Here is a 21,852-nt window from a genome sequence, read left to right on the forward strand (position 1 = left end):
TATAGAGTCTGATATTGTAGACAGTCTCAACTGAGCAAGTAATAGAGTAGATAGCGTATGTAAACTGTATCTTAGTCAAGATAGATGCCATTTTTTACTTTGAGGAGAAAGAAAACAAGGCTTTGAGGACAAGAAGTACTGTTGTATTTTACTGCTTACCTTGGTGTCAGTCGATATATAAAAATAAAAATAAAACATTTTTTTTTTTTTTTTTGGAAAAACATAGGTTGTGAAAATTAGATGTGATGTAAGACGCTAAAGTGATAGTTCACTGAAAATAAACATTTTCTCATCATTTACTCACCCTCATTCCATCCCAGATGTGCATGACTTTCTTTGTTCTGTTGAACACAATTGAAGATTTTAAGAAGAATATTTCAGCTCCATTCAATGCATTTGAATGGTGACCAGAACTTTCAAGCTCCAAAAATCACATAAAGGCAGCAATCCATATAAAAGCAATCCATAAGACTCCAGTGGTTTAATATGTCTTCTGAAACTATGCAGTCACTTTGGGTGGGAAACAGATCAATATTTAAGTGCTTTTTTTATACCATAAATCTCCACTTTCACTTTCTCTTTCTGAATGTGAAAGTGGAGATTTATTGTAAAAAAAGACTTAAATATTGATCTGTTTCTCACCCACACCTATCATATCCCTTCTGAAGACATGGATTAAACCACTGTAGTCATATGGATTACTTTCATGCTGCCTTTATGTGATTTTTGGAGCTTCAAAGGCCTGATTACCATTCATTTGCATTGAAAGGACCTACAGAGTTGAAATATTCTTCTAAAAATCTTTGTTTGTGTTCAGCAGAATTAAAAAAGGCATACACATCTGGGATGGCGTGAGGGTGAGTAAATGATGAGAATTTTCATTTTTGGGTGAACTATCGCTTTGATCCCTCATAGGCTCTTTTTTGTTTATGTCAAATTAAATCCTGACTAGTTTGTTGTAGACACTTACAGTGTTGCTTGTTAGAAGTGGTGCTTGCGAAGGCAAGCATAATTATTACTATTTGTATAATAGTATAAAAGAATTTGTATAATAGCGTATCAAGTTTTAAACTACACACAACATGCCCCGCAACATTTGTATTACATTATCATGTATTAGGACATGAATGATACCTGAAATCATAAAGAAGAGGTGTGCTGTTACTTTTCTAAGCTATCAGAATTTTTGTCTAAAATGGCCAAAAAATAATAATAATCTTACATTGACCTGAGTCATATCAGTGGGCCAGAATATCATAGAAACTTGGTTTTAAATCCAGTTGTCAGACTACATTAGATGAATTCTGATAAGGTTTACAGTGACAGAGATTGGGGGGTTTCATTAAGTTCTGGCATAGAGTGTTTTAGACTGGCCTGATAATTCTATTGAGCAATCTAAGACATAATAGCAGAAGGCAATGGCTATCTTTTGAGACTGTTGGGGGGGATTTATAGTCACAGATAAAAAAAAATCCTCTTCAAAGATTAAATGCTTGTCTGGTCCCTAGAAATTGGTGCTTCAGGGAGCCACCTGCTGAGCGCAGTGACCCACTTCTCTGCATCTTGGTTTTAGGCGGGTTTTTAGCTCACTGACACACACAACAAAGTCAAATAAACAACTGTGCCTGGTTGATTACACACACGCACCCCACATTTACATATCCACACATCTAGCTTAATGCTTACGTGTCTTCCACAACTGGACACATCCCAGCTCGGAAAGAACAAGCAATTAGAAGACAGTGACAGGAAACTCACTGAGTTTGCTCCAAGAATAATAGTGTTTTGGTAAAGCAGAGCCTGTCCTCCTTTAAAATGTCTTCCTGGCAGCTTATGTTTTTGCTCAGAGAAGAGAGAAAGGCGGTGACTGAGAGAAAGAGGCCCAGAGAGAGGGATGCATGCCTTTGTGCGTGCTCACAACCTAACAAACACACTCTTAAAGTGCATGCACAAATATGCCCACCCTGACACCAAAACACACATATGCACAAGCATACACATTTATACACATTCATTTAGCAAAAATGACCTGCTGACTGTACATGATCCTACTTATTACAGGGTTACTTACTAAATAGACATACAAATAAAGAGACATTTATTTACATTTAAATAATTTTATTATGTGAGAAGAAAGAGTACAGAGTGATACGAGAGACATGAAACTAGCACATTTATTTAGGAAATCAGTTGCTTGGGACAGTGGTTTATTATACAGTTAACTGAGGAATGCTAAAATTGACCAATCTGAATGAAGTATACCAGAGAGCTGTGTAATAATTGGTTTGAAAACAGGGGTTAAATACAGTCACAGTGAGTTCACTGGAAGAAAGGTCACTGTGATTTTTGCATGTGTATTCTATGTACACTACTGTAATCTAATCCCTCTCTCTCTTTCTTTCTTTCTTTCTTTCTCTCTCTCTCTCTCTCTCTCTCTCTCTCTCTCTCTCTCTCTCTCTCTTAGGGATTATACAGTATACTGCGCTTTATGACAGTTGACTTTCATTCAGATGACAGTAAATGTGTAATTAGCTTTTTAAATGGGTATAAAATAGTTATTTTTAACAAAAATGTAGATTAATGTTAGAAATATTGGTAACACTTACCACAATAAGGTTCCATTCATTAACATTATTTAATGCATTAGGTATCATGAACTAACAATGAACAATACTACATGCTGCCAATTTTCATTTTTGGGTGAACTGTCCCTTTAAGATAGAAAGACAAATTAAACAGGAATTACTTCTATGATATCCCTCATAGCCTCTTTTTGTTTATGCCAAATTAAACCCTGACTAGTCTGTTGTAGATAGGTAATTAATTGACTACTTACAGTGTTGCTTGTTAGAGAGCTGTGTAATAATTGGTTTGAAAACAGGGGTTTCATGTTTTTATCATGTAGATTAATGTTAGAAATATTGGTAACACTTTACAGTAAGGTTCCATTCATTAACATTAGTTAATGAATTAGGTATCATGAATTAACAATGAACAATATATTTTTTACAGCATTTATTAATCTTTGTTAATGTTAGTTAAAAATACAATTGTTCATTGTTAGTTCATAGTGCATTAACTAAAGTTAACATATACAACTTTGGATTTTAAAAATGTATTCATATGTATTAATATATAGAGAGAGAATGTAACATTAACCAAGATAAATAAATGCTGTAAAAGTATTGTTTATTGTTAGTTAATGTTAATTAATGTTGTTAACTAATGTTAACAAATGGAACCTTGTATTGTAAAGTGTTACTTAAATATTAAGTACCTTACCTACAGTATGTCAACAACACCCAGCCATGTCAATATGTCTAGCAAGGCCAGTGTTTCTATTCCTCATCATATAGACCACACACTCCTCCTGCTGGCTGTATAATGAATTGATGTGTAAAATATTTGTTTTTACCATATAGAACTATAGTTCACCCCAAAATAAAAAGTCTGTCACCGTTTACTCTCCCTCATGTTGTTGCAAACTTGTATGACTTTCTGTTTTTTTTTTTCTCCATAGAACACAAAGTGAGATGTTAAACAGAATCCGGTGGTGCCTCAGTCACCATTCAGTTTCATTGCATCTTCTAAAAACAGTGAAGGATGGCTGAGGCAAACATTCTGTCTAACATCTAACCTTTTAGGTCAACTATCTCTTTAAATCCCTTTAACTTATTTAGAAACTGTGTGTCTGTTAAGCGGTGCTGTAAATGAAACTAAGACAATTGTGATGTTATGCAAATCAGGTCAGATGGGGGACAGAGCTATTGGCTGAGCCTCCTTCTCCGCCATCCAATCAGAGATATGAACCGTAGAATTCCCCTGTTTTTAACAAAAGCCTAAAAAGTACAGAGCAAAAGTTTTCTCTCCTCATATCTCTGTTATTCTTTTTGGCATTAAGACAGCTCTGAGCCGCCCGCTGAGTCCTTTTCATCCTCTCTGTGTGCTCTTTGGCTCTCGCCTTTATTTCTCCCTACACTTTCTTTAAAGGCATATCAGGTCTCTTTTCAAAGACGCTTGCAGTTCCCAGCTCCATGCAGTCAGCTTTCAGACACACATATACTCACTCTGTTATACAAGTGCATACAGTCTTCCAAGCTCAAAGAAGTTTAATTGAAAGGCTTGACTACAGGTAGCTGTGATGCAGTGGATACTTCCTGTGGCACTACACAAACACAAACATCTGCGCTTTCAGAGGACACCACAGATGAAACAACTGTAACATTGTTGTGACAGGGATGATGCTGATAGCCAGTTTGGACTAGGTTTAAAAAGCATGTCTTTCTGTTTTCTGCTTACAGCCCATCAGCAACGCAGACTTTATAGTCCCTGTGGAGATTGATGGAACAGTTCATCAGGTACTGTACAAAAGGGTTCAAATGCAGTCATTGAGGTCCAGTTGAGAGCTATCTGTTAGCATTTACATTCATCTCAATGGCAGTTGCTCGGCTGGCACATGTAAACCAAGTACGCGACTTGCATGCTGCCATCATTGCTAATTGCCGCTCAGTTCTGGAAAATAAACATTTATAAAAATGACACAAGAACATAGTCCTAAGCCCAATCCTGAGCTGTGATGTTAAATACAGCTTTAATGCAGATGATAAAAGTCCAATCTGCTTTTAAGAACCCACCAAACAACAATCACACACTGGTAAAACAACAACTATTATAGGACGTTACTCGACAAAATTACGATTTCATACACACTGTACTTTTGAGAGACCGTAAATGGAGAAACAGGCTTTTTGCTAGCATAAGAGGCAGTTCACTCAGAATGCATTATGGTGCCTGTTTTTCCATTGTTTTCTACACACACTCATGCTAAATGGACATGTCACTGTTTTTCAGCATCTTGTACATGTACGCATAGGCATTTTTTAGACGCTGTGTCAGGTTAAAAAGAGCATCAATGCTTAAAAAGAGCATCTCTAGACACCAACATCTAGCTTTTTTTGTCACAAGAACAGTTCGGTCAGGGGTGCGTTTCCCAAAAGCATCGTTGGCCAGCTATGGTCGCAAGTTTCATCGTTACCAACATAGTTCAACAATTTGGTGTTTCTTATGTGTCCATATTAACGCATAAGTGTAGTTCTTACATGTTTGTGAAGAGTGTGCATGGGGGAATGTGCTCGAGTGTGTTGGGGGAACCCCTAAGTCTGATGTAAAGGAAAGCCCCACTATTGCAATTTATCTGGTCATATTTATATAGTGCAAGCAGCTTTCACGCATTTAACAGCTTTCTGGAGTAAGTGTAAATGAGCTATTATAATATAATATCCGCAGAAGTTATTACTCCACCCCCTGCGTAATGTAATTAACGACAGCTCTATATCGTTGAACCAACGTGGTTTGAATAATGGATGTGCGACATAATTACTACGGTTTGAGTAAAAGTTGTCACTTGCTAGTTAATTTCTCTAACGATGCATCGTACTATGGTGGTTAAGCAGTGAGTTACATAGTTACGGGAAACACACTCCTGAAGGGCCCATGCTACCTGGTCGAATTAAGATAAACAGTAATAATATCTTACAAATTCCAGCGTGTCCTATGTGGCTGTTGCATATTTAATCAATTTTCTTTTCTTGCCTTTTTTTTTTTTTTGCTTTCCTTTCATCTCATGAAAAAAAAAACAATATGTAAATGGGCCCAAAGGATCTGCGCTAAATCACATAGACTGAATCTCAAACTTAGCTTCCTTTTTATTATTCTCTTTGAATTATTGGGTGCGGTTGAGTGAGGAAGTTCTCACTGGAAGTAACTGACTTTCACGTAAACAAATGTCACCATTCTGAACACAGCTTTAGAGCTCAGAGTAAGCACATCTGATGGGAGTCCAAATTGTGTTGATTGCTAGTACGAATGTGTATGCATGCATCAAAGAGAGAAGGTATCAATAACAGCCCATTTGTCTGTCATGTTGGAAAACATCTGGGATGTGGCTGTTACCTGGTTCAAGTAATCCAGGATAGGCTCTGTGGATCAGGGTTGGCCTGTTCTTGGTTACTTGCACTGGGTTGCGGCGACTGGGCGTCTCGTTCAAGATCGGAAAACTATAAAAAGGTTTGTCAGAAGTTCAATGCCAGCATCTCTTCTGTCTCTTTCCTGGAATCAGCAGTGATTTGTTTCCTTAAATAATGAGCTGTGTTTTGTGTGGTTTCTTTGAAGGTCTACGTGCTGAAGAGGCCCCATGTGGATGAGTTTCTGCAGAAAATGGGCGAACTGTTTGAATGTGTTCTTTTTACAGCCAGCTTAGCAAAGGTAAGACTATTTATTTAGTTTTAGTTAATTTTAATTTGAGTTAAATTTTTTTAGAAATATGTTACTAAGTTATGAGCTGTATAGGAATCAATTTGGGCAGTGCTACACCATCACCATCAGCAAGCATGTTTTAAAATGGTGGTTAGGGTTAAGTTACTGGGAGATCTGTTTATGTCAAAAAGGTTGTTTACCCCTGCTCTACACTAAGACTAAACTACCTCCGTTAATCTATTGGTTATACAGTTTACCACTAGACTGTGAGCATTGCACCACTTCAACTTTTAAAAAATGTGTTTCAGGACTCTTTTATTTTAACGCAAGAATATGTTTGGTATGAACAGCCCCTTACACAGCTCTACTTGAATTCTTATTTTAATGTATTACTATTTTAAAGATAAAGCACGGATAAAAGTTTTATGCCTCCCAAACTTACATATTCAGTAGGTGGTGAAAGTCATTCTGAGGGGTCATATTGCGATTGTTGTTTACTCTTTGTGGTCCTGCAGTATGCTGATCCTGTAGCAGACCTGTTGGACCAGTGGGGTGTGTTCAGGGCACGGCTCTTCAGGGAATCCTGTGTGTTTCACCGGGGGAACTACGTCAAAGACCTCAGCCGACTGGGCAGAGAGCTCAACCAAGTCATCATAGTAGACAACTCACCTGCCTCCTATATCTTCCATCCAGAAAATGCTGTAAGTGTCACAATGGGCCACATCTGCTTTGAGCGCTCAGAACGCTCTTTTTTACTCAATAACAATCCTTGCTCATATTGTTTTTCTGATAGATCGCATGCTCAGACTTGAGATGTTTGATGTGTTTTATTTCAGAATCTGTTTTTTCCAGTGGAATTAATGAGCCAGAACCCATTTGCTAGCATTCCACAGTCCTTTGTCAAAACGTTTCATTAATTATAAATTCAGTCTGCGTGGCAAGCCGCCTGTGGAGGACGCTTCAGATTCTACCTTTGTGCTGTCACCTCCTCCACAATCTTGCATCCCTTACGTTAGATTAAAATATGTTATTCTGTATTCAAACTAATGAGCTAAAGGTACTTATTAAAGCCTGTTGTCTGTTAGATCGTGGGACCTCCTGTCTCAATAATTCAGATATTGTTCCCCATTGATTTTCAGTTTCCCTTTTTGATTTGTAACTAGTAGTACCTAATAAACAAGCAAAAGAAAAAATAAATAAATTCTAGAGCAAATAGTTTTCATAAAAATTTATGGCAACATATGTGGACAAGGGGACTAAGTTGTGAAATTTTTAATTATACCAAGCTATAGAACGTCAGATTTTTTTAAAATCAAATTGTTTATTATGTTTCCAGGAGTCTTGGTTATTCATGTTTTTGAGACGTTACAGACATTACATCAGAAATTAGCATAATTAATTCTGATTGAAAGTAATGGCCAGCATCGTCTAATCACTACCAACTATGTTAAAATAAAATTATACTTTAGAAAATCGGAATGTGTTGACTGATTCCCATGTCTGCCAAACATTTGTGGTTCAAACATCATCTGCAGCCTGAAACTGAACTTTTGGTTGGATTTTAGGAGTGAATGCACTTAGCTGCATAGAGAGCCATATATCCTCCCTTGCTCCCTATAGTGAATGACTTAACCTCCAGTGTGCTGTCTGTCTTCAGTGGTTTCAGAACAGTTTGAAATGCACCATATTTTCATCCTAACTCCATACAAAGCCTCTGAAAGCAACATTTTTCAGCTTTTGGATGAACCTATTGATTCTCAATGTGATAATGCACAGTAAATATAGGATTTCTAAGAAAACATACGCTAAAGTACACACTAGTGTACATTGTGTTTAGCAGTGTGGCGTTTCGCAATAAATTACTCAAATTTAAAAAATGGCATATCAGATGAAACTGGAGACTAATCTTTCAGACTCAAATAGGTTTTAATGTAAAAACATAATTAGATTTCTTACTAGAAATAGTTTTTTTTGGCGTTTCTCCCAACTCCCCTGTGATTGGCTCCATGTTGTTTTGTCACATGACAGCCCAGAGTCTTTTGAATTGAGATCAGTCCATGCATGTGTATGTGGTGTCGCGCAAAGTTATACTATTTCACAGACCCCATGAAATCACTTGACGAGCACAGTTCCCTATCTGTCACTCACTCGACGTTGTGTCGATGTAGTGACACTAGGGGTCACTCTTGGGAGCCCGAGACACCTCTGGTCTTTGATAAAAGGCCAATGAAAATTGGCGAGTGGTATTTGCATGCCACTCCCCCAGACATACGGGTATAAAAGGAGCTGGTATGCAACCACTCATTCAGATTTTCTCTTCGGAGCTGAATGGTCATGCTCATTGAGCTGAATTTCTACTGTTCATTCACCTCTGCTGGATCTGACGGCACATTTCAGCGGCTTCTCCCTCCTCTGCACTGGTGCACTGCAGAGAACACCCCTGGGCGCTTCGGCAGAAAAAAGAGAGTTTATTTCTCTAAAAGAGTATATTTCTCTAAAAGAGTGGCACACACGGAACGTCTTTATAAAGACGCGTCTTTTTAAAGATGCCTTTCCGATTGTGTGTTATTCCTGGTTGCGGTCGTTATATCTCAACTTCAGATGGTCATGATCGCTGTCTTTCGTGTCTGGGCACAACCCACACGGAGGCAGCATTCGTGGATGGTTCATGTTTTCACTGTGAGAACATGACCATGGCAACGTTGCGGTCACGGCTTGCTTTCGTAAGAGGTATCCCCCCGTGGACCTCCCATTCCCCAGCACTGCCCCAGTCGGGCTTCCAGATGAGTCTGCTGGCTAGTCTCATGGCGAGTCTGGCCTCTTGTTCGGAGCCCGCGAAGATGATGAGTTCTCGAGCGCAGCATCGGAGAGCGGGCATGTCCAGTTGGATGCAGAAGCCTCAGTTGGGCTCCCCCTTTCGGGGACGTTTGCCCAGTCATAGGCTGATGCAGAGATGATGGACATGCTTTCCCGGGCGCCCGTGAGCATCGGGCTAGAGTGGAAACCTCCGCTCTCCCCTGAACCCTCGCGGCTCGATGTGGCATAAACGCGCTGGCACACAGCTGGCCCCCTGGCCTGCGCAAATATGCGTTTCCCCCAGTGAGCCTACTTGCACAGACTCTGTGCAAGGTCAGGGAGGACGAGGAGCAGGTCATCCTGGTAGCACTCTACTGGCCCACCCAGACGTGGTTCTTGGACCTCACGCTCCTCGCGACAGATCCCCCCCCCCCCCGGCGATTTAACCTGAGGAGGGACCTTGTTTCTCAGGGACGGGGCACCATCTGGCACCCGCGACCAGGCCTCTGGAATCTCCATGTCTGGCCCCTGGACTGGACGTGGAAGACCTAAGCGGTCTACCACCCACAGTCGACGGTAAGTCCTTAGGGAAGCACGACCTGATCATCAGTTTCCTGAGAGGTGCCAGGAAGCTGAATCCCTCCAGACCACACCTCGTTCCCTCATGGGACCTCTCTGTAGTTCTTCAGGGTCTACAGAGAGCACCCTTTGAGCCTTTGCAGTCAGCTGAGCTTAAGGCACTCTCTTTGAAGACTGCCCTCCTGACTGCGCTCACTTCCATCAAGAGGGTAGGAGACCTGCAAGCGTTCTCTGTCAGCGAAACGTGCCTGGAGTTCGGTCCGGGCTACTCTCACATTATCCTGTGACCCCGACCGGACTATGTGCCCAAGGTTCCCACAACCCCTTTTAGGGATCAGGTGGTGAACCGGAGAGCGCTGCCTCAGGAGGAGGCAGACCCAGCCCTGTTGTTGCTGTGTCTGGTGCGCGCTTTACGCATTTATTTGGATCGCACACAGAGCTTTAGGATCTCTGAGCAGGTCTTTGTCTGCTTTGGTGCACAGCGGAAAGGAAGCGCTGTCTCCAAGCAGAGGATCGCCCACTGGCTCATTGATGCCATAGCTATGGCATATCACGGCCAGGACATGCCACCCCTGGTAGGGCTACGAGCCCATTCTACCAGGGGTGTAGCGGCCTCCTGGACCCTGGCCAGGGGTGCCTCTCTAACAGACATTTGCAGAGCAGAAGGCTGGGCAACACCCAACACCTTTGCAAGGTTCTACAATCTCCGGGTGGAACCGGTTTCATCCCAGGTAGTGGCACGCAATACAAGCGGATAAGCCCGGGATAGCCGGCCAGGTGTATCGCTTGCACATAGCACCCCTGGTGGCCCAGTCGGATAATCCCCCTTCTTTTTTAGGGAGTGGAAAAAAGAAGGGGAAAAGAGGCCACGGCTGGGTTAGCCTGTCTCTATCTTTTGGGTAGTCGACTTGTCCCCAGAGGGCCGTTAGACACTCATAACTATGTTGGGGAGGTTACGTGTCGGCCTGGTGTGCTGGCTACGAGACACACAGTGGTCTGCCGTCACACACCACCAGTTCACGTAACACAGTTCAGCCAGTTGTGGCGTTTCGTATAGGGACCCCTAGTGTCACTACATCGACACAACATCGAGTGAGTGACAGATAGGGAATGTCCTGGTTACTTGCGTAACCTCCGTTCCCTGATGGAGGGAACGAGACGTTGTGTCCCTCCTGCCACAACGCTGAACTACCCGCTGAAATGGCCGGAACTTGTCTCGGCTCCTCAGCATAAAACCTGAATGAGTGGTTGCATACCAGCTCCTTTTATACCCGTATGTCCGGGGGAGTGGCATGCAAATACCACTCGCCAATTTTCATTGGCCTTTTATCAAAGACCAGAGGTGTTTCGGGCTCCCAAGAGTGACCCCTAGTGTCACTACATCGACACAACGTCTCGTTCCCTCCATCAGGGAATGGAGGTTATGCAAGTAACCAGGACGTTTTCTTTCCTGTGTTGAAGTATTTCTTATTGAAACTGTAAGTTATGGCGTGACGTATCAAAGAGCTTGTCCCCTTTTTGTAAATAGCCAATAAGCTTAACACAGAAAGATAACATTTTAAATGAATGTATCTGCTAAAAGTGAATTTTGTCACATTTTAGCTGTGCAATAGCAGATAAATGGCTTCAAAGCTAATAGACATGGACTAAAATCCACAAAACTGGTTTCATGGTGTCTTTAATGTGGTTAAAAGTCTCCTGTTGCTGATTTTTGTCTCCATTGAAATGTTGGTGTTTGTGTGTTCGCAGGTGCCGGTGCAGTCGTGGTTTGATGACATGACTGACACTGAGCTGCTGGATTTACTGCCACTATTTGAAGACCTGAGCAGAGAGAAGGACATTTACAGTGTGTTACAGAGCCTGAAGGCCAGGTAGCACACGGGTCCAGTACTGCCTTGCTTAACTTTACCACACATACATAAACAAAACCCGACACCCATTTCAGGACAAATCACCATACATCTCTGGCCTCTAGAGGACACCACTCACCCAGCAAAGGAGCAAATAGCCGCTACTCCATCCATCACACTCTGTGGACAAACCCATGTTATGTCCACCCTCAATGGTCCTCAGCAGTTATGTATACTCAGTTTCAAATTTTGATGCAGAATGGAGAAAACAAGCAAACAACAAGTCATTTTATAACACAAGAGTTTACTATCTTTGAGTTCTATATATTTACCAGGAAAAAAACAAGACAAACTATTTTTCTGGACGGGTGAAAAGACACTTTTAAACTCTTCTGTTCAGACTATGCAGGCAGTCTTTTCCGCATCAACAGTAACTCTAACAACTGTGATTTTTTTCCTCTTTCTCTTATCAAATAAAGTGCCTTCTTCTGACTGTTTTTATGAGAACATAAATTACTTTTTTGTATGCTGCATATTTACAGTGAATTTGAAACCTTTAAACAAATACCCACTGTAAGACCAAGGGGAAAATGTGAGTCTGTCTTTTAAAATTCTGGTCAGGAGTCTTCACTGGACTGAATAATATATTATCGGGCAAATGATGGTGCCATTATTTTCCTGGGTTCTATTATGCCTTTGAAAATAAAGCATATAAGCATTGCGTTTAAGATAATATTAAAAATCAGTGGTTTGCATCTATTACCCATTTGTGATTTGAATTAATGATAAAAAAAATATATTGTGAAAGAGGCTAATGTTAACAATCCAATACATCACGATCAGAAATTAATACTCATCATTATCAAAATAAAAGATGCCATCAATAAAGATGCAATCAGTATCAAGAATGGCTCAAATGTTTTGTCTTTTCAAAATGTGTAGGAAATTAGCTTTCTAAATTTAGACCTGTATGAGGGCATTTTTAAATATATAAAAAATATACTGTGTCATTCATAACATTAAACCAACATATAAACTTTTAATGCAATAATATATACACCATGTTCCAAATTATTATGCAAGTAAAATATCAGTAGGATTTCATTAAAATAAACATTCAGGTTTTAGTTTTTCAAAGAAAGTTTTGTTTGTTTTATTTCTCATATGTTTTAGACTGGTATCAGTCTAGTTAATTAGTTTGCCAGGTGATCTTAGTTAAAGGGAAACCTACTTAAAGAGGTTGTTCCACATTATTAAACAAGTCACAGTTCTCATGCAATATGGGGAGGAAGAAAGATCTTACTGAAGATGAAAAGTGTGAAATAGTGCAATGTCTTGCAAAAGGCATGAAAACAATTGATATATCGTGAAAACTGAATAGAGATCATCGACCTATCAAACAATTTGTGAGTGATTCACAGCACAGAAGAATTTGATCCGATAAAGGCTTATTAAGAAAGGTTTCTGTCAGACAAATTCATGTTATTAAAAGGGCAGCTATAAAAAGCCACTGTTGAAAAACTGCTGGTGTCTCTGGAGTCCCAAGAACCTCTCGATGCAGGATCCTTCAGAGGCTGGCAGTTGTGCATAAAGCTGCATTTCGGCCACCCCTAACCAAAGCTCACAAAGAGAAACATTTGCAGTGGGCTCAGAATTACATGAAGACTAATTTTCAAACAATTTTATTCACTGACGAATGCCATGCTACACTGGATGGTCCAAATGGTTGGAGTTCTGGATGGTTGGTGAATGGCCACCCTGTTCCAACAAGACTAAGACGTCAGCAAGGTGGTGGTGGAGTGATGATTTGGGCTGGAATATTGGGAAGTGAGATGGTTAGGTCCCTTTATGGTCCCTGACAGTGTCAAAATGACCTCTGCAAGATATGTGCAGCTCCTAACAGACCGTTTTCTGCTATGGTATAAAAAGAAGAATCGTGCCTTCTGAAATAAAATGATTTTCATGCAGGACAACGCACCATCCCATGCTGGAAAAAAAAACCATTGACTCCTTGATTGCAATGGGCATAAAGAGAAAAAATCACGGTGTGGCCACCATCATCCCCTGACCTCAATCCTATTGAGAACCTGTGGATCATCCTTAAAAGGAAGATCTGTGAGGGTGGGCGGCAGTATACCTCCAAACAACAGCTCTGGGAGGCAATACTGGCATCCTCAAATGAAATAGTATGAAATACTTACAAGTTCAACGGATGAGAGAGTTGTTGAAGTCATCTCAAAGGAGGGCTCATATATTAATATGTAACTTGAACTGTAAATAGGTTTTTTGTTTTAAATTGTGTTTATTTTTGGTAAAATGATCTGTCCATGCAGCACATATGACAGATTTCTGTTTTGAGTTCATTATAACCCACTGAATGTTTTCAAAGGGCGTTCTGCATAATTATTTGGAACAACATATTTTGTTTCTTTTTTTCAAAATATCACTAAAGCTGTAGACATTATCAGTTCTTTCACATGTAATAACATCCACATTGTAAAATAATTGTTGAGGATAAAATATAATCCTTAATCATACTGACTGTTTGACATACTGAAGGTTTTCATTATAGGGGCATTTTTTGCTCTTGCATTTTTTATTTAGGGGGCATTTTTGTTTCTCTTGGTTTTTGCCCCCAAATATCTGGCCTTGGTCACAAGGCACATTCAGTTACACACGAGTTCATTGTACAAGACCTTTACAGTACAGTGAATTTAAATATGCTCTGTTTTACACAATGAGTTTGATTTAGGTATAAAGAATGGAGTTCAGAGAGATGTGGGATGTGGAAAACATTGTTAATGAGCAAACTCTGAGCGTTTAGTTAGTTTGCTGCATGATTTGTCATGAACTTTAAGCTGTTCACTAACAGATCAGCAACCAAAGGGCCACCTGTAACAGTCAATAGCTTTTCAGTAGTTTTTAGCACTGAAACTTTGGAAAAAACAGTGATTTTCTTTTCAGCCAAGGAAATATAGTATGTGGCGGTGCTCAGCTGTACATTTACAAGTGAAGACCTTTTTTTTAATGATTGTATCTGTTGTCCTTGAAGTCTGTGAAAGGTAAGATATTTCATTTCACCTTCATTTCACAAATATTTTGTATTTAAAATTTTTAGTTTACACTATAAAAAGTGAATACATGCCATTGTTATCTGAAAGGGATAGTTCACCCAAAATGAAAATTCTGTCATTATTTAATTCACCTTCATCTTGTTCCAAACCCATATGACTGTTTTTCCATGGAATACAAAAGGACATGTTAGGCTACCGGTCACCATTCAGTTTCATTATTTATTTTTTCTTCAATTCTCTGTCCTTTTGTGTTACATGGAAGGAAGCAAGTTATACAATTTGGAACAACATGAGGGTGAGTAAATAATGATTTTTTTTTTTTTTAAAGGTGAACTGTACCTTTTAATTAGGTACTTCTACCTTATCTGACCCTTAAAATTACTTCCTTTGGTATAACCTAATATGGTCAGGTTGTTGATTTAGTAATTATATAATTTCTGTGACTTACCAATGAATAAAACCAACTAATTTAGAAGTTATGTATGATGAAACATATTTTTGGTTTACATCACAACATATTTTACACTATAGTGTTTGCTTACAGAGTAAGAAAGCTTTCAATACATTAGAAATTGTAGATCTCCATTATCTCCAACTTCAGAAGTTTATCAAGATATGGTACCACCCAGAAACGTCTGTGAATCACATGACTTTCAACACTGTGGCTTACGTATTTTGCCTCCTAGAGAAAAACTGCTCTGTGTGTGTCTGAGAGTATAAAATTACATTTTGAATTTGGGTGCTGTCAGTGAGCTGTTTGCTTAAGGTGTCTCTGGGAGGGAGGAATGAATGGTGCTGCCACATGTCAGCCCAGCTGAATATGAGCTCTCATACTCTGGTGGGTTGTTCTCCTGGGAATGAGTCATATCTGTTTGTTTTACCATTGTTATGAATGTTTGTCTATGTTTGTGCTGAAGCAAAAAGGAAAGATACGCTGTTTAATATCATTAGAGAGGGCAAGTCACATAGAAAACATTTTATATCCCCAAGATTCCTCATTATATTAAACCTGCAATTTAAGAGACACACATGCTTTTGAATCCCACAAACACCAGTCCTACAGTAAAAGTATTTACCACTAACATACTGCACTGATCGTGTTTGAGTTGCTTCACAAACGACACAAGTGCAACACAAATGTTTACTTAACCGGATGGTAGACCATTACTTAATTACATGTGCATGGAAAAAAAATCGGTGGTATTTGAATGTCCTGACATTAGGTGAGAGGAGAATATAAAATCAAAAATTAGTGTTGTGTGATTTATAGTAAGAGGTGAAAAATCTAATGAGTACAAGGGTGATGAAAACAATGATAAAAATGTCCTCTGTAAATAAAAATTTTATATATATATATATATATATATATATATATATATATATATATATATATATTTTTTTTTTTTTAAGTAATTAATTTAATTATTATTGGTGATATCTGAATGTTTTTTCACCAAATTATTTATTTTATATTGATGAATTATGGATGATTTTTTTGGGTGGGGGGGAAGCATTGGTAACTGTGCAATAAATTTGTATTTGTTAACATTACTTAACATTACTTAACATTAGTTAATATGAACTAACAATGAACAGTAATTTTACAGCATCTTGATTAATGTTTAATTCTACATATACACTTTTAAAATTAAAACATATATTTTAACATTATAGTATATGCATAGTTAATTCATTATTAACTAACATGAACAAACAATGAAAATAAATTATTTTCATAAATTAACATTTTTATTGTTAGTTCATAATAGCTAACATTTTCATAAATTAATTAAGTAAATTGTTCTGTTTTGTTTACTAGGATTTCAAGGGACTGACTTACAGTCTCTTTAATGAGTTGTACAGTTTAAAGTGTTTTTAAATTGTTCCGCTGACGAAACATTAAACAATATCTTTCCAAGAAATAAAAAAAAAAAAAAAAAAAAACTCCAGACAACGTGAGTTGTGGAACATTAGATGTGATCTAGGAACTTTTTGATAGCTTTACAGTGCATGTCACTGAAGAGAGGATAAGTCTATATCTCACAGCCTCATTTTCATTCCTGTCAAAAATCAAAGATGTTGCTACTATGAATAAGGTCAATTAAAGGATCACCTAAAACTTAAAATTCTCTCATCATTTACTCACCTTCATGCCATCCCAGATGTGTATGACTTTATTTCTTCAGCAGAACACAAACAAAGATTTTTGGAAGAATATTTCAGCTCTGTAGGTCCATACAATACAAGTGAATGGTGACCACACCTTTGAAGCTCCAAAAATCACATAAAAGGTACCATAAAATTAATCCATATGACTTCTTTGGTTTAATCCATGTCTTCTGAAGTGATGCATATGATTTATAGGAAATATAGATCTGTTTCTCACCAATTGGATCACTTCAGAAGACATGGATCACACCACTGGAGTCATCTGGATTACTTTTATGCTGCCTTTATGTGATTTTTGGAGCTTGAAAGATCTGGTCACCATTCACTTGCATTGTATGGACCTACAGAGCTGAGATATTCTTCTAAAAATCTTCATTTGTGTTCTACAGAAAAAAGAAAGTCATACACATCTGGGATGGCATGAAAGTGAGTAAAAGTAGAATTTTCATTTTGGGGTGAACTATCCCTTTCAGGTGAAGCATCCAAACCTTAATGAAGCAACACTTTGCTGCTTACTTATCTTTATTTGTTTGTGTTAGTGGCTGACGGGCCGTTTGCCACTGGAAGCCTCTGACATCGGTCCAAGAGCCAGATGGTGAAATCATTCGCTCGAGTGGAAGAGATTAATCATTGTCTCATCTCTTGGGTTCTGAGTGTCTGTGTGGTGTTCCAATCTGAACCGTTACTTGCGCTCTGAGAGAGAAAGAGCTGATGTTGATGTGAGTGGAATCAGAAGCAGCAAGGGGACTCTCAGTAGCGCCTGCAGCGTGCATGCATACTATGAGTTGACCTGAGAAACATCTGAGAATATTTCACCAATCATGATGTCTCATTTCTGTAGGAGGCTGTCTAGAGTCAGAACTAGTGATGCCTGATTCTTTTCAGTGAATTGACCAAACGGGTTAGCAATACGGTCTGAATCCATTCACGATTCAGTCCAGTTTGTTCGGACAGTTCACTCACACAAGAATCATTTTTTGGGAATGTTAGACTGTCTGTGTTACTAAAGGAAAATATGAAGGATATCTTACTAATTCATGGTTTGTTTCCTTGTTCATGTCACGATTACTGAGTGCTTTAATGTTAGTTATGGCTGACCATGTAGAAAACATCTCGGTTACGTATGTAACCTCGATTCCCTGAGACGAAGGGAACGAGACTTTGCGTGCTAATGCATATGGGGAGTGTCCTTCCACACGTTGAAACCTCTCTACAATAATGCCAATATTCTAATATTGGCTATGGTGTTTGGGTCCCGCCTATTTAGGCATGAAGCTGTCCACTATAAAAGCAGGTGCGCAAACACCATTCCTCAGAATTTTCTGACGGAGGGACAAGGAGCGCATTGCTCGCACCTCAGAAGAACTCTGAGTCTTGTAGTGCGGCCTGCATTCGCATTGTCTCGTTCCCTTCAGTCTCAGAGAACCGAGGTTAGGTATGTACCCGAGACGTTCCTCTTCAGGGGAAGCACATACTTATGACTCAGTACACTTGACATTGCGTGCTAACACAGATGGGGAACAGAATCCCATCATGCCGCACTACACGGCATAACCTTCCAGAGAGGAAACATGATGACGCATTCCTGTGGGACGGTGACCGACATGAGTTTGCCGCAAGTGAGTGACCCTCATGTTGGACCAGGAGGGGAGCACTCAGAATGAATATATGAACAATAGACATATAGTATGAATTAACCCCTTCACGAACCCAGTCGGGAAGGATGTTTATTTAGAAAGAAAGTGCTTGTGACTTTATGGTAAATTACAATGGCTTGAATGCAGATGGTTGTGTAAAATGATGGGGAGCCCGTACTTTAAGGGCATAAGTATATGTTTGGCAAATGAAACAGCAAGCGCTCTAAACAGAGAGGGCTTGTGAAGAGAGAGACATTACGTCAAGTTTGTAAAACCTTGCTAATGTGTTTTGAAAAGAACATCCTGCTGCAAAATATATGTCTTGTAAAGACGCATTATTCGTCCACGCCCATGAGGAGGCCATGCCTCTAGTTGAGTATGCTTTAACACCAATTGGGCGAATCTTACCCTGTGACTCATAAGCCAGGGCAATCGCATCAACGATACAGTGAGAAAGTTTTTGCTTGGAGACGGACATTCCTTTTGTGCATCCTCCATAGCCCACAAAGTGCTGATCAGACAGTCTGAACTGGCAGGTGCGCTCAACATAGCGTGTAGCGCCCGCACAGGGCATAAAAAATGCAAGGATTGTTCCTCATCCGAATTAAATGGAGGAGGGAAGAAAGCTTGAAGGTGAACCACCTGCGCTCTGAAGAGCATGGTTAGAACCTTAGGCACATAGCCTTTTCTGGGTTTGACAGTGGATTTTGAAAGACCAGGGCCAAACTCCAGACATTAATTATCAATTGATAGTGCATGTCAGTCACCGACTCATTTTAATGTGGCCAGAGCCAGCAGTAGTGTGGTCTTAATGGAGAGCATGCACAAATCAAGAGTCCAAAGGCTCAAAGGAGGGCCCTGCGAGTGCTTTTAGGACCAAAGTTAGGTATCACAGAAGAGGCAGGTGGGAGGGCGCAGGAGGCTGAATCGTCCCACAGAAAGGGGGTGATTCACGAGCGCAGCATCTTGAGACTCATGCCCTCGCATTGAGGGCAGTCTATCTCAATGTGAGCTGACTCTGTGTGGGTGCGGCCCAGACAGAGAATGCAGCTCTCATGCTGATCTGATGGCGGGATGTGCCTGTCGCACAAGGAACACTTGCTGAACGACATCTTTTAAAAGACGCGAACACATAATATATATATATATATATATATATATATATATATATATATATATATATATATATATATATATTCACACCTAAGGATACACAACTCCTGCCGAAGCGCTGCGGGGAATCAGGATGCTGAAGTGGCCTGTTCACCAGCCAAGTGTCAAGCGGCGAGGCGGAGTGATGTTCGCCGGGACACTGCAGGGGAGCGGGGAGTCTTCTCATTGCTGTGAAGATTCCGCCCGCTGACACGTGAAGTCGACGGCGAAGCAGTAGAGGGCTTCTAGATGAGAGATGAATCGCTGTCTTGAATGAAGAAAATTCTGAGGAATGGTGTATGTGCACCTGCTTTAATAGCGGACAGCTTCACGACTAAAAAGAACACCATAGCCAATATTAGAATATTGCTGTTATTGTAGAGAGATTTCAACTAGGTTGTGTGGAAGGACACTGCCCATATGCATTAGCACACAATGTCAAGTCCAAAAATCCTCGGGCTCTAGAGACATTAAAAGATACTTATGTGTTCAGGATGAAAGCCCCGACAGGCCTACAGACCGGAGACTCGATTTGTATGACGCGGCGGGAGAGGAGATCCAGCGTCAGTTGTCCAACATGTCAGTGATGTTGATGAAGTGTCTTGCTGACTTGGAGGATCTCGCTGTAATATGTCGATCGATTACGGCGATGGAAATAAAATTCTCTGAGCTAGTTACAAGAGTCCCATGATTCATCCCATGATTCGTGATGTTGAGAGACGAATCTATTTTTTGGAATCTTCGTAGAGGGAATTAACCTCTAATCCGCCCGTGGCCAAAGTTGATTTGGAACATCTCCTTGAAAAGCTTGAAGATCTTGAGAATAGAAGCCGCAGGAATAATGTTCAAATTGTTGGAATTCCTGAGCATGAGGAGGGCAGAGATATGGTGAAATTCCTAGACGAGCTTTTCCCGAGTCTGCTTGACATAACAGGCCACAAGCTGGAAATCGAGCGAGCTCACAGAGTCCCAGCTCACAGATCTGCTGAGGGAGATAGGACTCGATCCATTCTGGGCAAATTTCTGAAATCATCTGATAAAGATCTTGTGTTACACCAGGTGAGGAGCAAAGGGAAGCTTTCTTGGAAGAACCAAAATATTTTCTTTTTCCCGGACTTTGCGAGGTCGACAGAGAGAAACGCGATCGGTTCAAGGAATGTAAGAAACTCTTACATCGGCGAAAGATCTCGTTTGCTCTGATGTTTCTGGACAAACTGAGAATAGAAACGAAGGTCAGTCGCAAAGTATTTACATGTCCAAATCAGGCAATGTCTTTTATTGAATCAATGAGCGAGTAAACTGCGTTGGCTCCGCCGTGCGGCTGGAGCTTGTTTTGTGAATAACACTTTTCCTTAAAAAAAACTTTTACAATGACGAAAGATTACTTTTTGCATTGAAGTTCAAGGCCAGTTTGAGAGTGGACACTACAGATAACCGCAAAATATCTACATGCTCACACAAAGGATGTCTTTTATAAAGTTGACGGATTGTGTAAGTCATGGTATTTACGTTTGTACGGCCTCCGAGTGAATTGACTCGACCATCCGGGGAACCGGGATGCCGATTTTGTTTCTTTTTGTATTGGTACCGCCTAACAACTGGAGCTGGTTCTATTGAATAACACTCCTTTGAAACAGCTGTGGATTAATCTGTTCGTTCTTAGTGCTTATTCCTCCTGCTGGCTGGAGTTTGTTTTGTTGAGTATTTTTACGGGACACTGGAATGATTACGTCATCCGCTGAACTCATAACAGTCGGTTCACTGAAGATTAGTTTGTCTGTCCGAGGAATCTGAACGGTTTTATATAAGCTGGAATTTGTTTTGTGGAAGATCACATCTTTGAGACAGTTCTGTGAATGAATCTACACATCTTTTGTGTTCATTCTTCCTATTTGCTGGGGCTTATTTTACAAAGTATTTTCTGTTTTGTAATTTTGCCTCACAAATTTGTGAGGCAAAATTGTGCAATCTGATGGCAAAGTTGTCGTGGGGGCTCGTGGGCATTCATGGACCTTTTGAGTTTATATGGATTGTCGCCGGCTGGCACTTTCGTGCATGGGGTAAATGTGCACGTTTTTCTTTTTTCTGTTTGTTTAGTTCGGGGGCAAGTTCAGGGTTTGATTGTTTCACTAATGGGGAATGTGGTCTGTATAATTTTGTTTTTGACACACAATTTATTTTTTCTACTATATCAAAATGTCAAATGTTAATATGAGTGTACTATCTCTATCCACATGGAATATAAATGGGTTGGGGCACCCCATAAAAAGAAGAAAGGTTATTTCTTTTCTTAAACATAAGAAATACGATATAGTGTTTCTTCAAGAAACACATCTCTCT

At 39.9% G+C, this 21,852-nt stretch overlaps 1 protein-coding gene across 3 annotated transcripts in view; it reads left to right on the plus strand.

Moving 5' to 3' along the window:
• LOC127431940 (CTD small phosphatase-like protein) overlaps window positions 1–11,977 on the plus strand; it is a 49,932-nt gene extending 37,955 nt beyond the window's left edge. For all 3 annotated transcript variants that reach the window (XM_051682602.1, XM_051682603.1, XM_051682601.1), the window contains 4 exons: window positions 4,302–4,358; window positions 6,172–6,264; window positions 6,771–6,956; window positions 11,380–11,977. In XM_051682602.1, the coding sequence (XP_051538562.1) occupies window positions 4,302–4,358; window positions 6,172–6,264; window positions 6,771–6,956; window positions 11,380–11,505 (462 nt within the window). In that variant the 3' untranslated portion in view covers window positions 11,506–11,977. The remainder of the gene's footprint in view (window positions 1–4,301; window positions 4,359–6,171; window positions 6,265–6,770; window positions 6,957–11,379) is intronic.
• The last annotated feature ends 9,875 nt before the right edge of the window (window positions 11,978–21,852 follow it).

This window comes from Myxocyprinus asiaticus, chromosome 41 (genome assembly GCF_019703515.2).
Source record: "Myxocyprinus asiaticus isolate MX2 ecotype Aquarium Trade chromosome 41, UBuf_Myxa_2, whole genome shotgun sequence".
NCBI lineage: Eukaryota > Metazoa > Chordata > Actinopteri > Cypriniformes > Catostomidae > Myxocyprinus > Myxocyprinus asiaticus.